Here is a 14,162-nt window from a genome sequence, read left to right on the forward strand (position 1 = left end):
GGTGCAGGTACCCGGTGGGCATCAGCTACTGGATGGAGGCATTTTTCCCTGACCTTTCCCAGCAAAGGAGTTCATATTCCTTTCAGAAAAGCCTTGAGTGTTTCTAGCCTTCTCAGGGAAGAAGGAAACCAAACCACCACCAATAAGAGCGATTTGCACTGTATTTCACAGCCCCTTTCCTAAAGAAACACGGTACCGGTGCTCAGGGGGTCCATGTGCCTTTGCCAAATCTTCAAACCCATGGCTGAAGCAGAAGGATGGCTGGGAGCACCCAGGTCAGGGCAGCTGGGATTTCGGCTCACCCCACACATGAGGGACCCCAAAGTTGGCTGGAGAGCCCCTTGAACACCACCCTCCAGGCCCAGGTGCTTTTTTTCGGTGCCAAACTGCTCAGCACATCTGGTTCTCTAGTTCAGAGCTGTCATTTTCCTGGCTGTTAGAGGAGAGAATATGGTAAAGAGCAGCCTGGGTTTGCAACGCGACTCCTGCGAGAGACGTGACATGTTTATTTTCCCCGCGCCAACTTCCACATCAAACGTGTTTTCTTTTTCCATGCTGCAAAAGGGAATATTCATCCCTCCCTCCCCTATCTACCAGTGCCCAACTCCCTGCAAACAGCCCAGCTGGTCCTTCAGCTCAGATTTTGGCATCCCCAGGTCCCCAAGATGCCCCTGACGTTCTGTTTTCCACAGGCAGAGCTGGATGGGGGTTGATGTTTCTGCTCCCTGGCACGAGCAGTAAAGTGGGAAAAAAAAAAAAAAAAAAAAATTGAGAAACTTGATGTTTTGTGTGACCCAAATCTTGGTGTTTCATTTCGGTTTTAAGCACTGTCAGGTTGCCTGGGAAAAAAAAAAGACATTAAGGAAAGGGGATGGTATTTTCAAAAACAAACCCTGCCACACGGGAAGGTGTCAGCTCCTTTGAAATGTTTGCTTGTTTGCTTGTCTCCCGGAGCAAAACAGTCAGGGAATTGTTCGCAGCATTGCAAGATATTTAGACTGACCCAAATCCCTGCGTTTCTGCAGCTGAAGGGTCCCCGTTCCCCCCCGGGCTCGGGATGCTTGGCCGGACACAAACCCGGGCACAGGTGGATGCTCGGCGGAGCTCGGCTTTCGGTGCTGCTTCGTTCCTTGGTTGGTTGTTCTTGGTTTATTTTTTTTTTTTTTCCATTATAGACATTATTAAAAAAAATAAACTTTACAATAATACATTTTTAAGTTGTTGTTGCCATTTGAGCATTTTTTTTAAAAATAAAGGAAAAAAGGAAATTAAAAAAGCCACACTGTAGATGTATATGGTTATGTATATACATACATATATGTAGGTATAGGTGGACGGTATATACATACACTATATATGTATATATAAAAGAAAGAAAACAGAGAGGAACATACAGAGGTTTCCGACCACCGATGGGTCGGATCCCATCCCAACCCAAATTTGACTGGACAAAGATTAAAAAAAAAAAAAAGAAAAGAAAAACTCCCCCTCGAAGTGACAGATTGAAAACATCAGGACAACCTCACAATGTTTGAACAGTAGTTTCTTTTCTCTTCCGTTTTAAAACTCTCGCCGACCACAGGAAAGAAAAAAAAAAACCAAAAACCCCAATAACAATGTCAAAAGCTTGAGCGAGTCCCCTCAGAGGATGCAGAAGAGCCTCCCGACGGCACGTCCATCCTCCAGGATGCTCTGATGCGGAAACCTTGCTGTCCCCGCGACCACCCCAGCGCACCTGGGCTGATGGGTCCTGCAAATAACCTTTGCCAAAGCTCTGCTCGATGCTTATTTTCCCTCCCCAGCGCCACTCACCGCTCTGGATCGCCTGTTGCAGGGCTCATGGCAGGGTTTCGCCACGAGCCGTGGGCTCCTGCTTTAGAAAAGAAACCCAACGCACCATAAAATACCAAAAAAAAAAAAAAAAAGGGGAAAAAATGAAAATAGGAAGAAAACCACCAAAGTTTCCCAGCATGGTGAGGGTCCTCCTGCCGCCCAGCGCGCCGGGGCTCGGCATCCCCGGCGTTTGTGAGCGTTTCAGTCTCCAGCACGAAGCGATCCTTCCCTTCCCCATCGCCGCCGCAGGAACCGAGGCGAGAGCGAGCGTGCCGGCGGGCGCTGCCGGTGCGCGCTTTGTGCGCGCTTGTGCAAGCGTCCCCGTCCCGCCGGCCGCTGCCTTCCTCGCCCCTCTATAACGCCAGCATCAGCAGGAGGATGGGCACAAGGGGCAGGATCCGGCCCGCCCGGTGTCGGCTGCCGCCTGCCTTCTGGTCCACGAACGTCTTCTGGTCTGGCATGATGTCCGTGGTCAGCTGGGTCTGCGGGCGAGGGGAGAGCAGGGTTTCATCAGAGCCTTTTTGGGGGAAAAGCATCCCATCTTGGAAAACACCTATTTTTGCCCTCCGGTCAGCCAAGCCAGCGGTCCCCGGCATGGCCCTTGCCTGGCACATCTTTCCTGAGCCATTTGCAGTCGGAAAGAGCTCCGGGCCCCGGGGACCCCCATCCCTCTGCTCCCCCCTGCCCCAAATGTACCTCTGAGTAGCACAGGCTCTGCTCTTTGGACTTGTTTAGCTTTGATCCGTGCTCCTGGAGAGGAGAAAGGAGAAAGGGTTAGGGCGGGTATGTGCACCTGGAGCTGCTCCTGCCCAGGGTCGCACCCCAAGGTTTTGGGGTCCCCAAATTCCCCTGGGAGCTGCAGAGCCGCCCTGCAAGGGCGCGGGGTGATGCCTGCAGCCCTGTGCACAGGGCACTGGAAATCGTGGCTCAGAGCGCACGGCTGGTGTTGAAGCCTGAAGAGCTTTATGAAAAGCAAGAAGAAAGAAAAGGGGCTCGTCCCTTCTCCCCGGGGCAGCTCAGGGTCTTTGCTGGGCTCCTGTCTGAAGCAGGAGAGAGCACAAACAACAGAAGGCTGCAAGCACTCATGCGGATTCATCCCAGCCCCAGGTTTGCTCAACTCCGTGTTCCCTGCTGCAAATATTCCTGCCGAGGACCCTGCCTACACCCCTGTGACACCCACCGGCCACAGTCCCCCTCCCGCTCCTCTCCCGGCAGCACCTTCCCACCCGAGGAGCAAAGCATGAAGCCACAAGCCCAGCGCAATGCAAGAAAATATGTATTTTTCAGGTTTCCCAAACCCACATGGAATTCAAGCTGTTTTCACCCCGAATGAGCTGGGGGCAGGAGAAGTTGGGCTCGGGGCAGCCACGTCAGCTCACCTTGCCTCGGGCACAGCACCGTGCCAGGCAGGGAATGATGCCCCAAGTGAGGGAAGAAGATGGGCAGGGCACAGATCCCTCCCTTCCCCATGGCAGACCCCCCCCAGGCAGTGCCCAGACCCCAATTACCAGGGACGGCCGGATCCTGCCGGGCACCCGTGTACCAACACTGCATCCAGACCGTTCTGGATGGTCTGAGCAGGACTTTTTGCTGCCCATGGGCCACAGCCTCTCTCCAGGCTGATGAACCCGCCAAGGGTCCAGACCAGTGCCCCCAGTTTGCAGCAGCGACCGGGCTTAGGTCCTACCTGGACGGAGGTGCAGGTGGTGATGATGCTCGTGTCGTACATGGTGTTGCTGTCATTGATGTCATCTGGCAAGGCAGGGCTCTTCTCCGTTTTCGGTGGCAGGGTGACGGGGGGCGAGGGGTTCTTGGGGGAGAGGTTCACGTCGGTGCCGTTGCCGAAGGCTTGGATGGCGTTTCCTGGGGGGGCAGGAGATGTTTAAGGGGGGCTGCACCCCGGTGGTGATGGGGAAGGGTGAGGAGGGGGACAGGGAAGCGCCTTACGGAGACAGGGGTTTTCCGTGAAGTCTCGGAGGAACTTCTCGCACTCCTCCTCCATGTTGCCGCTGCCTTTGCAGGAGCACCAGGGCGAGATGGTGATGCTGGTGGTGCTGGCGTCGACGTAGTTGGGCGTCATGTCGAAGCCTGCTCCCAGGCGAGAAGAAGGACGAGGGATGAGGGGGCTGCGGTAGGAAAGACCCTTCCCCAGCCCGACCCGCCGGCACTCACCGATAAGCCCTGCGTAGGAGCCCAGGCACGCCTGGTAGTTGTCCCCGGGGCAACTGGTCAGGGACTGGAAGGAGGCTTGGCAGTTGGTGTGGAAATCGGCCAGGCGGGACCTGGGCGCAAAAAGCAAGAGGGAGAGGGATGGGATTTCACCGCCGCTCCTGGCACGGAGCAACTCAGGAGCAAGAAGCAACATTTTTTAAAAAATAGAGGTGAGAAAAGAGGATAAATGGGATAGGGAGAGGAGATCTAAATGAGATCTAGACTCGGGAGGTGCAACTTCTTGTCTCGCCTCCAGTCGCCCCAGCCTGCCGGAGGGTCACAGGCAAGGGAGGGGTGCCTGCCTGCGGGTGGGTACCCCACTGGGGACGAGCCCCCGAGCGTGGGACCCTCATTCCTCCATCCGTTACTGGTCTCCACCTCCCCAGCTCTTTCCAAGCGCTGCCCGACTGGCAGAGCACACCGTAAACTTCACAACCTCATTTGGCCGCGCTGCTCCCGGCATCATTACACGACTGTAAAATTTCACTGCTTGTTTTTATCTTCCCCCTGAAATGTTAAAGCTTAGAGTGCAATTAAAATGCCTGAGGTTGGGGTTTACATTTTCCTTTCTTCTTTTGCAGCTGAGAAGGGAAAAAACAAGAGGAAGCCTCGCAGAGACCCCGGGGGCTGAGTTGCTCGTGCCCTGCCTGCCCTCCTGCCAGACTCGGCTCTGCGGGCAGAGCGAAGGCAGAAAGAACAGAGATGGGGAGAACCAGCAGGATCAGGAGGAATAAAGAAGGGACAAGAGGAGCAGAGGAGCTGATTTCCACTCCTAACCCGATTACTGGCTTGGTTACCCCTTCTCATCTTCTCTCACTGCTCGGCATAGCGCACAGAAAAAGCGCAAGGAGCGATGGAAGCACAGTTATTTCCACGTGTATCGGTAATCTGGCTCTGCTGACACCAACTCACGCTTTCCATGCGATGCTCTGGGGATTTTTCTTGGGATGAATCGAATCACCGAGGTGGAAGGTTAAAGAAATGGGAAGGATGTAGGAGAGGATGGGCAGATGGACCAGGTGGACAGACGGATGGGCTGCAGTTTTCCAAATTGACTCAGTCATTAAATGAATAGACTCGAGGCTGAATTGTGGCCCACACTGGATCTCAATCACAGGGAGGAATCGCTGTGAAGCAGCCAAGTTGCTGACACTGTAGATGAGACCTTGCATTTCACAACAGAAAATCTCCTCAGCTCTTTTTTTCCGCACTTCATATAGAAAGAAGAGGGCATACATTATTTTCTTCAGCTTCCTTTTCCTTCCTTCTTAATTAAATGTCATCTTTGTCCAACCACTGATTGAATCATCCAACAGTACCTGCCTAAAGCCATAAGAACTGATGAAAATAAAGGGTAGAAATTGTGTTATTTTTTTTTAAATAGGAATGATTTGTTTTCAGGAGGTTTTTAATCAAATTAAATGGGGGAACAAATGAAGTAGTGATTGAATGAAGTAGAAGGGATCTGCAGCCATACCTTACATCCACCCAGCACTTTTCATCACATCAGATCTCAAGCGCACCAAGGGAGCAGGGGGCAGGTACCACCAAAACGCAGCCAGCGCCGGGGAGGAGCAGAGATGTTGCTGCCGAGCCCGCAGCCAGAAGACCACTGCAGTTTCATGGGCTACGTACTGGGGAAAGGACGTAAGAGGAAATAAAGCACAGCTGCTCAGGGCTGGACCAGAGCACTGGACGCTCCATGTGGGAATGCAGTGGTTTCCTGGAGACTTTTGCTGTTTCCACCCATCCGTGACTGGGGCTTTTTCCAGGTCACGGCGTTTCACAGCCACCGACACAATCATCTTCTGTGGGGCAGCTGAGCATCTTCTGGGGACTCCCTGGTCCTTTGGGGACCCCAGCATCACCCTGCAGCGAGCTCCCCGGCCGAGCCGGGGGTTTGGCGAGAGGCACCCATGCACTTCGTACCTTCTTTTTGCTCTTCCTGCGGCTGGGCGTGCAGGTCGCACTCAGTTTTTGCCTGCCGACGGGCTGCCGGCAGCATGAACTGGATTATTTTCCCACTTACACCAGCTGCCTGACCCACTTACAGCCTCCCAACAGGCTGCAAATTTCCAGGGCAAGGTCAGCCTCTTCAACTGGGTTATTCAAGCACTCCTGACGAGAAGACAGGACTCCTGGGCAGGGCTGCGCTCTTCTACACGTTGGATGCTAATAAATAGCAATAACGCAACTGGCATCGCCTCAGGGAGAGATGCAACTGGGAGGTGTGCGGGGCGGCCGCTCCACGACATGGGGAAGGAGGATGGGCTTGGGCTAAAGCACTGATTTCAGGAAAAAAGGGGATTCTGCAGCTCTCCTGTGGCATGTGTGAGACACAGAGCCAACTTTCTCCCTCTCCTTCTTCCTGGAAACAAACTTCAGCCATTCCAGGAGCACATTATTTTCACCAGACCCACGTTTATTTTCCTCCCTAGCAATGTAGCACATGGGGAAAGAAAAACTCCCTATGACAGCGGTGGAGAGAGGGGGGCCAGGGGCTCCCATCCTGCACCCATTCCTGGGGCTGTTGCTCAGCTTTCAGCACACGGTCTCCCTTGCTGGAGCTGTGCAAGAAGCCCAGCACGGGCAGAAAAGCTTTGCCAGGGAATATCTGCAGTTGTCAGCCCTCCCTGCAGCCAAAACCAGGCTTGGGTCAAGGGGTTTTGCTCCCCACTTGCAAAGTGGGAGCAGAAGGAAGAGCCCAGGGTGTTGCAGAGCAGAAAAGCTCCAACTCTGCTCCTTTCACACAATCTCCATGGCAGGGAGGTATTTGGACTCCCTCCTCGTCTCCTCCACAGGAGATAAATAAAGTTTCCGACAGCATTTCCCCTCTCCCCAAATTAGAGGCGAAGGCACGTCAATTCTCTTAAAGAACTGTGGCAAGTTCATCACCGAGCGCCACGGAAATTTGTCACGCTGCTCCCCGGGGCCCTGCTCCTGGCTTGTAGCATCCTCGAAGGCAAATGTTATTCTTTTCATAATACATGACAAGCCAGCTGGTAACCTTTCCAGAATATCCAAGCCAGATGTCACTCTTTCCGCTGTATACAATGAGTTTGCAGTCACTGGATGAGACTCTAACTGCCAGGAATAAACCTTACTGGAGCTGGCCCATAGCTTCTCAGCTTTCTGCTTTTAAGTGCCCGGGCAAAAAAAAAGAGAGGGAGCCAAGGCCATCTTAGCAGAAACAGGAGGAATTGGTGCCAAATTGCTGGCTGGCAGCTCGAGGCAGCAGGTGGGTCTGGCCAGTCTCTGCCTGCAAAGGCCAGACCTGGGCTGGGAAGAGCTGGGAAGAGCTGGGCTGGCAGCTGGGTCAGGGACGGGGAAGGAGGATGGTGGCACGGGGAGCTGCAGAGCACAGCCTCAGCCAGCATGTTATTTTCCTGAAAGGCCTCCAAGTCGAAAAAATAAGGAGTGAAAAAGGGATTAACAAAAATTAATTATGTATATACACACATATATCATATCCCAAACCTGCTCCAAGTGCTGGATTTCAAAGTTATGGGGTTACAAGCTGTTTCTCTTTGATGCATCTAGAAAATACATTCGATTTCTGGGTGAAAAGAGCAGGACAATGCCAAGGGGAGGCAGGTCCAGTGTTCCAGGGGCTTTAATACTTCTCTTCCTCCCTGCCCACCTCCAGACACCTCCCGAGGACCTGGGTCCCTGCAGTGCACCCACACATATATCCCTGGTGCATATATCCCCCTTTTAGGGGACTTTGTGCATTGCTGCAGGGACCATCCCATCAGCTCCTGGCTGCTAACTCATCTCCTAGCCTTGTTATCGTGCAGGAATTCAGAAGCAGCTTGCCAGCGCCAGCAAGACACCCTCGCTCTGACATTAAAAGTTACCTACACAGCAGAGGATTTTTGATTGTTTTTTTTCCGCTTGTTGGTGCATTGCAATTTTTTAAGCAGAAAAATCCCCAGAGCAGATGCAAGGTAGCCTAATTGGGTGCTAATTGTTCCCATCACCGCATGCGTATGAGAAGTCCAAGCCCGGCGCTGGTAATAACTCACCACCCATCAAAGCGAACAGTATCAGGCTCTTGAATATTTCATGCAGAAAATGTCCGAGATGCGGAGATTACTCAAGACGTGTTTTTCACAGGCAATTTACAGGGACCAAGGAAAAATGGCTTTAATAGACACGAGCATTGAGAGGCGGCTTGGAAACGCGCCTCTCCCCCCCCTGCAGAGCAGTGGATGTTCAAGAAGCTGCGACAACATGCAAAAACTCAGCAAGACATGAAAAACCCGTGGGCCCGCTGGGCATCCTCCTCCCAACACTCACTCTGCCTGCTCGTCCTGCTGGAGATGAATGCTTTCGAAGCCAGGAGATGCTGAGATAAAAAAAATTAGCCTCAAACACTAAGAACAGTGGCCAGGTAATTCAAAGAGCCCTGGGGACGGGGATCAGCTAAAGAAATGAGGGAAGCTGGAGCAAAACTCCACTTTTCTGGATGACCCTCTACCAAAGCTAGTAAATGGTTCACAGGGGGAAAAAAAAGATCAATGGAATTATTTGTTTTATCCAGGAAAAGTTATCTGCCACTTCTGGAGACTGGAGTGACCTGTTCTGGTATGAGCCAGGAGGGTTTTATTCCTGCTTTTAGTGACAACCGTGTCTCTGCGGTAGCATAGCATCTCTCTGTAGGATGAGAACTGGTGCCCCATCCCAAAGCTACCCCTTGCCCTGGGAGATGTGGGCAGCAGGAAAGAGGCAAAACCAGAATGAACCAGAGAGAAGCAAAGGAGAAATCCCCAAATTAGAGTAAGCAGAGCTAAGGCAGCGAGAAGGGAAAAAAACGAGTACAAACAGACAACAGACCAACTGCTAAGTTCGGAGCCGTTAATTAAGAAGTTTAGTTATCCATATGTATTTTTAGGACATCACATTTTGATTCATCACAGATAAGAGCAGCTGAAAGACTCTTTTTTTTTTATCCTCTTGCCTATGCTCAAACCCTATCATTACCCGGTAAGAGAAGGGAAGAATTAAACGCACGCATCATTTGATTTTAATTGAAGGACTGTTCTATTTCATTGAACTGCTAACTAAGCCGAACAGGAGATTGTGTTTACATAAGCAAACCCTGAGTCAGTATAGACTTGCTGTCACATTAAGTCAATACTTATGAAGGCTCTCTATTTAATTATTCAGTGCGAATTGACTTATTATTGTGTTAAGAGTGTGGTTAGCCTTGAGCAAGGTGGCCCTGAGCTGAGAGATCTCTTCCAGCTGCCTTTGCACATGGGTGCCCACAGGGTGCCAGGGGACAGGTACCCAGGGGATGCTGCCCCACCGGCCCCCTCCCTCTGTCCCCCCCCATACCAGGGAGCCAAAGCCACCAACCCTTGCAGATTTCCTAATTTAAGGTTGGATTTGGAGGCTTCCCCCGGCAGGTTATTGCAGCCCCGGTTGTCCAGCCCTGGTGCAGCCACCCACCCTGGGGAGCCATCAGCCGTGCCCTGTGCCCCTCCAGACACGAGCATTGCTCCTCTCGGCCAGCTCCAGAGCCGCTGTTAAATGCAGGAGCATTTTTCCCTCCTCCTTCTTCTTCCCAGACAGCTATGTGGACAGCCGAGCCGTACTTCTGAGCCGCTCTCATTACATGGTGTAATGAGAAAGTTGAGCTGCTGCTCCGCTGTTTATCAAGGAAACATCCATTATAGATGGCATTTTGTCTGTGCTAAACAAAGGGTGTGAAGACGAGGACGTGGGTTTAGAAAAAAAGCGTTTTGTTCCCACGTTTGGTGTTTAATCAATACCAAGCCAGCCTGGATCCGTTCCTTCCCTCGCACACACCCTGAGCCAAGCCTCCCTCATGGGTCCTTGGGCGATGAAGCAAAGCTTCCCCTCCCCGGGGTATCGCTCCTGAATTAGCATCCCGACCCCAGCCAAAGAGAGATGGTTTCTGCCATATAGAAATGCACCTCACCAATACATGCAGACACAGAGGTCCTGTGAGGAGCTGGGCAGGATCCGTCCCCCTCCCAGCCACAAATACACTGAAAATGGGTAAAAAACTCAGGCAAATGAAACATCACCCTGCTTTTGGATGCTGAGGAGCTACAGCCGGTGGAGGCTGGGAAATTCTTCAGCACCAGCATCACTGAAGCATATAAGACCAGATTATTTGTGTTCCTGACTTGCTGATGCAAGATGAAAAATACAGCAAACTGCAGCTGCTGAAATCAGCTCTTTTCTCCCCTTTCCTTCCCTTTCCCCTTAGCTGAGGTTAGTGTTTTGCAAAAGGTTTTTATATTCTGGGAGCTAAAACCTGTCCATTGCAATCAGACACAAAGCTCAGGGAGTTTGTCGGGCTCCTCCGTTGTGCTGGGAAAAGCTTCCTGACATGAAAAGCTTCCCAAATTGCAGCGATCTGAGCCTGATTGCTCCTGCTCTCGCAGCCAGGAGCTGGGCGAAGGTGCTTGGGGCTGGGGCATCTCACCAGGGATTTTTAGCAGCCTCACAGGTCAAGGCCATTTGAATTGCTTCATCTAGAGCAAAGACCAGGATTTCAGCCCAGAATAACCCAGATCCTGAACCCCGTTTTTGGGAAAGGAAGGGCACAGGTCGAACGCTCGCCCTGACCTGAGCCCATGCAGGGATGCACGGGGGCCACATCCTGGCTCCTTTGTGCCCTCAGAAGGGCAGCGCAGAATGGAGGGGCTGCACAGCACCCTCCTCCTAACCACGGGGACCCCCAGGTGATCCAGACCCCGCTCCATGCCAGGATGCTGCCCGCTGGTTAAAATACCCCGGTCCAAAGCATTCTGAAAACAGCCACCTGCAGACCTGTTCTCAGTCGTGATGGAAGAGCTGGTGGCTTTTATCTCTCCAGCTTTGTGACCACTGATGGGACAGGGGCTGGTGGTCAACGACCATTTAACCACCAGCCCTGTGCAGCTGGAAAGCAGCAGCAGAAAGCCATGAAAACCTCCAGAATGACTGTTTTCCACGCTGGACCATTAATTTTCCCTGTCCTCCAACTCCTCTGCTTTTTTGGGGAAGGAAGCAATGCGATCTCAGGGGTGGGCTGTGTCCTGCAGGAGCAGCAGCCCCTACGAGGGACAGCCCCCTGCACCCAGCTCAGCACCGCCCGCGGCGAGATGGCAGCAGCAATCTCCCTGCAGTGTCCGATCCCGGTGGAGAGGGCTTTGCTCTTCATTAGGCGTTCAGCCAGGAGGCTTAATTACACTCACAGCCCGTGCGGGAGCATTATCTCATCTCCTGTCACCGCTGGGTTTCAGAGCAGCTTGCCGATCTGCTTCTGAGTTCAATGCCCTTGCCAGTCCCATGTGCAGATAAGGAGGACAAGCATCAGTCTGCGATGCCGGCCTGATAAAAACACGTATCGAGGGGAAATCCCATGGCAGACCCCAGCTTTGGGCAGGGGCTCGGGACGACGGGACATGGAGGGGTTTCATGCCTGGTTGCTCCTGGGTGGAAGCTGGTGGGTGCAGATGCCGTGGGAAGGAGGACAAAGCCTGCGCACTCTATTTATACACACTCCCGGCACCTGGTGATGATCTTGGCAGAGGATGCCTGCCAATGCTTTGTTATTTATAAACGCAGAGGGCTTTGGAGAGGCAGGAGAGAGAGGAGAGGCCCCCCCAGCACCAGGCAGCCCTGCAGACCACCCTGCACCTGCAAAACAAGCCCAGACCCACTCAGCAAAGGGGACGCCGAACAACTGACCCCATCCTACCTGCACAGGGATGCAAACCTTGCCAGGCTTTTGCAGAAGAGAAGCACAAGTTGCTCCCCTGAAGCTGGACCAGCAGCATCTCCAGGGGTCCTGGAGTGATGCACGAGAGTCTGTCAATGCTCGGCATCAGGTGCAGCCCTGTCTGCACAGCGGCTCCAAGCACAGAGCCTGCAGCAAGACCCTCTGCATCACTGCTGAATGAGATTCCCTTGCTCCAAGCCAAATCCACCCTAAATATGTAGCACCTCTGCATCGGTCAAAACCCTCCAACGAAGCACAAACAGCAGCTGCCGGAGGAGCTTGCATTAGCCACGGGGTGGCTAGACAGCCTAGATTTCATTCAGCTCCTATGCTTGGGCTTTCCAGGCTCACTAGGTGCTCTCAGCCCAGAGCAGCTGGGAAACGCCAGGAACACGCATGGAGGAGGAGATGAGGCTGTGGGACAAGGGGTTCAGCTGGCAGGTTAGGTCCATGCCCAGCTCTAAACTGGGAAACTGGACCCACGGCAATGGGAGCTGCAACTCCCTGATCACCTTTGGGGCAGCGCCGGGGTGGACGGACTCACGGCCGCTGCGTAGTCAGGCAGGTAACGTCAAGCAGAGAGAGCAGCAGGCTCTCACACAAGTCTCTTGCTAATGATGGTTTTCCTTGACCAGCTCTCCTCCACGTCCTTTCCCCACAGGCCAGGAGATGTGATGCCCTTGTGTGCATCAGGCACAGCATGCAGGGCCATTCCTTCATCCCTGGGGAAGATGTGCTGATGGAGATGGAGGGGGGGAAACAGCAGCAAGGACCGTAAAATGCAGCCTGCGTGTGTGCCCACTCCCAGATAAAGCACAATGCACACACAGCTCTGCCAGAGCCCTCTCCATCCCAAAAGCCAGGGAGAAAAAAAGCCATATCCTTTCTCACTTGCAAGGCAACATCAACAGAGAAAAATTCTTATTTTTTTCCCCCCTCAGCTCAGGTGCTGGGCACAGCTCACCCCAGGTAGATCACTGCTTTGAAACACTTTCGCAGCTGCAAACACAAGGAGCTGCTGGAGCGCGGCAGCATCTCTGAGCATCCCCAGGTGTGGGCTCCCCACTGCAGGCTCTAAACCCCTCTTGCACACCAGTGCCACAGCCTGGTTAATGCAACCGCTTTTAGCGGGAGGTTTGGAGCAAACCTGCCTGCCTGAGCCTTGGGGAATGCTGCCAGAGCCCCCCCGGGGGAGAACTGCGGGAGGGGAGCGGATGGGATGGGACCTTCTCTTGCAAACCCAGATCCGAGGAGTGCATCCACGCACGGCCCCGCAACATCCCATCGCGGGGAGAAAACAGCTGAGGTTAAGGCAAAACTCTGCAAACCAATGCCCAAAGCTGGATGCGTAAATAAGTGCCGGATTTGGGTGCTTTGCAGAGCTAGAACCCCCAGCTGGGCAGGATCCATGCTGCTGCCGGAAAAATGCATTTCCAACTTGGAGCAAGCAGCCAAAGCAGCTGCCACACACTTTCCCCTTTGCTGCTTCACCTCTTTCTGGTGGAATTTCATTTCATGCAGGAACAGGCTTATAATTAATGCTCCACAGCTCCGTGGCCTCTCCGGTCCCCCCCAATGTGCTGCTAATGCAGGTTATTCCCCTCTGTAAGCAGATGCATCCACAGCATTTAATATCTGAGCAAGCATCAGGCCTGCTGACGGAGAGGTGCTACCATTAATTTGGCCGCGACTCAGCACAGCCCTGGTATCTTTTATTCATAGACATTGGCTTATTGTATTACTTTTTGATAAAAAGCCACATTCCCACGTTTCAAACACATTCGCTTGCAGCCAGAGGAAGACCTGAAGCTGCGTTATTTATTTATTTCGCCAACAGGCTCTGGGAAACTCCATCACCTTGATGGCAAAAAGACCCTCCTCCTTGTAGGAAACATATTCGCTATGAGGCTGATCCAGCCCCCAGAGGGTGACAGGAGTTTTTTTGCCATATGAATAACGAGTTTCATAACTGAACAAAAGCCTGATCTCCTGACTTTGCTCTGCCACGGGGAAAACAGCGGATTTCACCAGCCATGAAGTTTCACTGGGGATGCTGAAAGCACGCCGAGGGATTTTGCTGCTTGCAAGGCACAGGTGCCCCCACTGCCGCGGTGCCTTTTGCACATCCATCCCCTCCACAGCGTGGGGAGACGGAGCAGTCCCAGGTTGGGAACAGAGCCAGCACGGTCCCCAGGGACTCAGCTCCACCGTTCAGCTCCATCCCCACCGCTCCGGTTCTGTCCCACATCTCTACCCCACCTGAGCGCTGCCGGAGGGCATTGCCCCACTGCAGCCTCCCAGGTCAAGCACGGGGAAGAGCAGAGCTGTGGATTTTCACTGGGGGTTTCAGAGCAGATCAGAGCTCAGGGTGCGGTGG

General features: G+C 53.1%; 1 protein-coding gene across 1 annotated transcript in view; it reads right to left on the reverse strand.

The window, feature by feature from the left end:
• Positions 1-486: 486 nt before the first annotated feature.
• GFRA2 (GDNF family receptor alpha 2) overlaps positions 487-14,162 on the reverse strand; it is a 28,598-nt gene continuing 14,922 nt past the window's right edge. Inside the window, exons 5-9 of the mRNA XM_052806583.1 lie at positions 4,006-4,115; positions 3,781-3,921; positions 3,521-3,696; positions 2,530-2,583; positions 487-2,315 (exon numbers count right to left, since the gene is read on the reverse strand). Coding sequence (XP_052662543.1) covers positions 2,187-2,315; positions 2,530-2,583; positions 3,521-3,696; positions 3,781-3,921; positions 4,006-4,115 — 610 coding nt within the window. The 3' untranslated portion in view covers positions 487-2,186. The remainder of the gene's footprint in view (positions 2,316-2,529; positions 2,584-3,520; positions 3,697-3,780; positions 3,922-4,005; positions 4,116-14,162) is intronic.

The sequence above is a fragment of the Harpia harpyja genome, chromosome 13, assembly GCF_026419915.1.
Source record: "Harpia harpyja isolate bHarHar1 chromosome 13, bHarHar1 primary haplotype, whole genome shotgun sequence".
Taxonomy (NCBI): Eukaryota; Metazoa; Chordata; class Aves; order Accipitriformes; family Accipitridae; genus Harpia; species Harpia harpyja.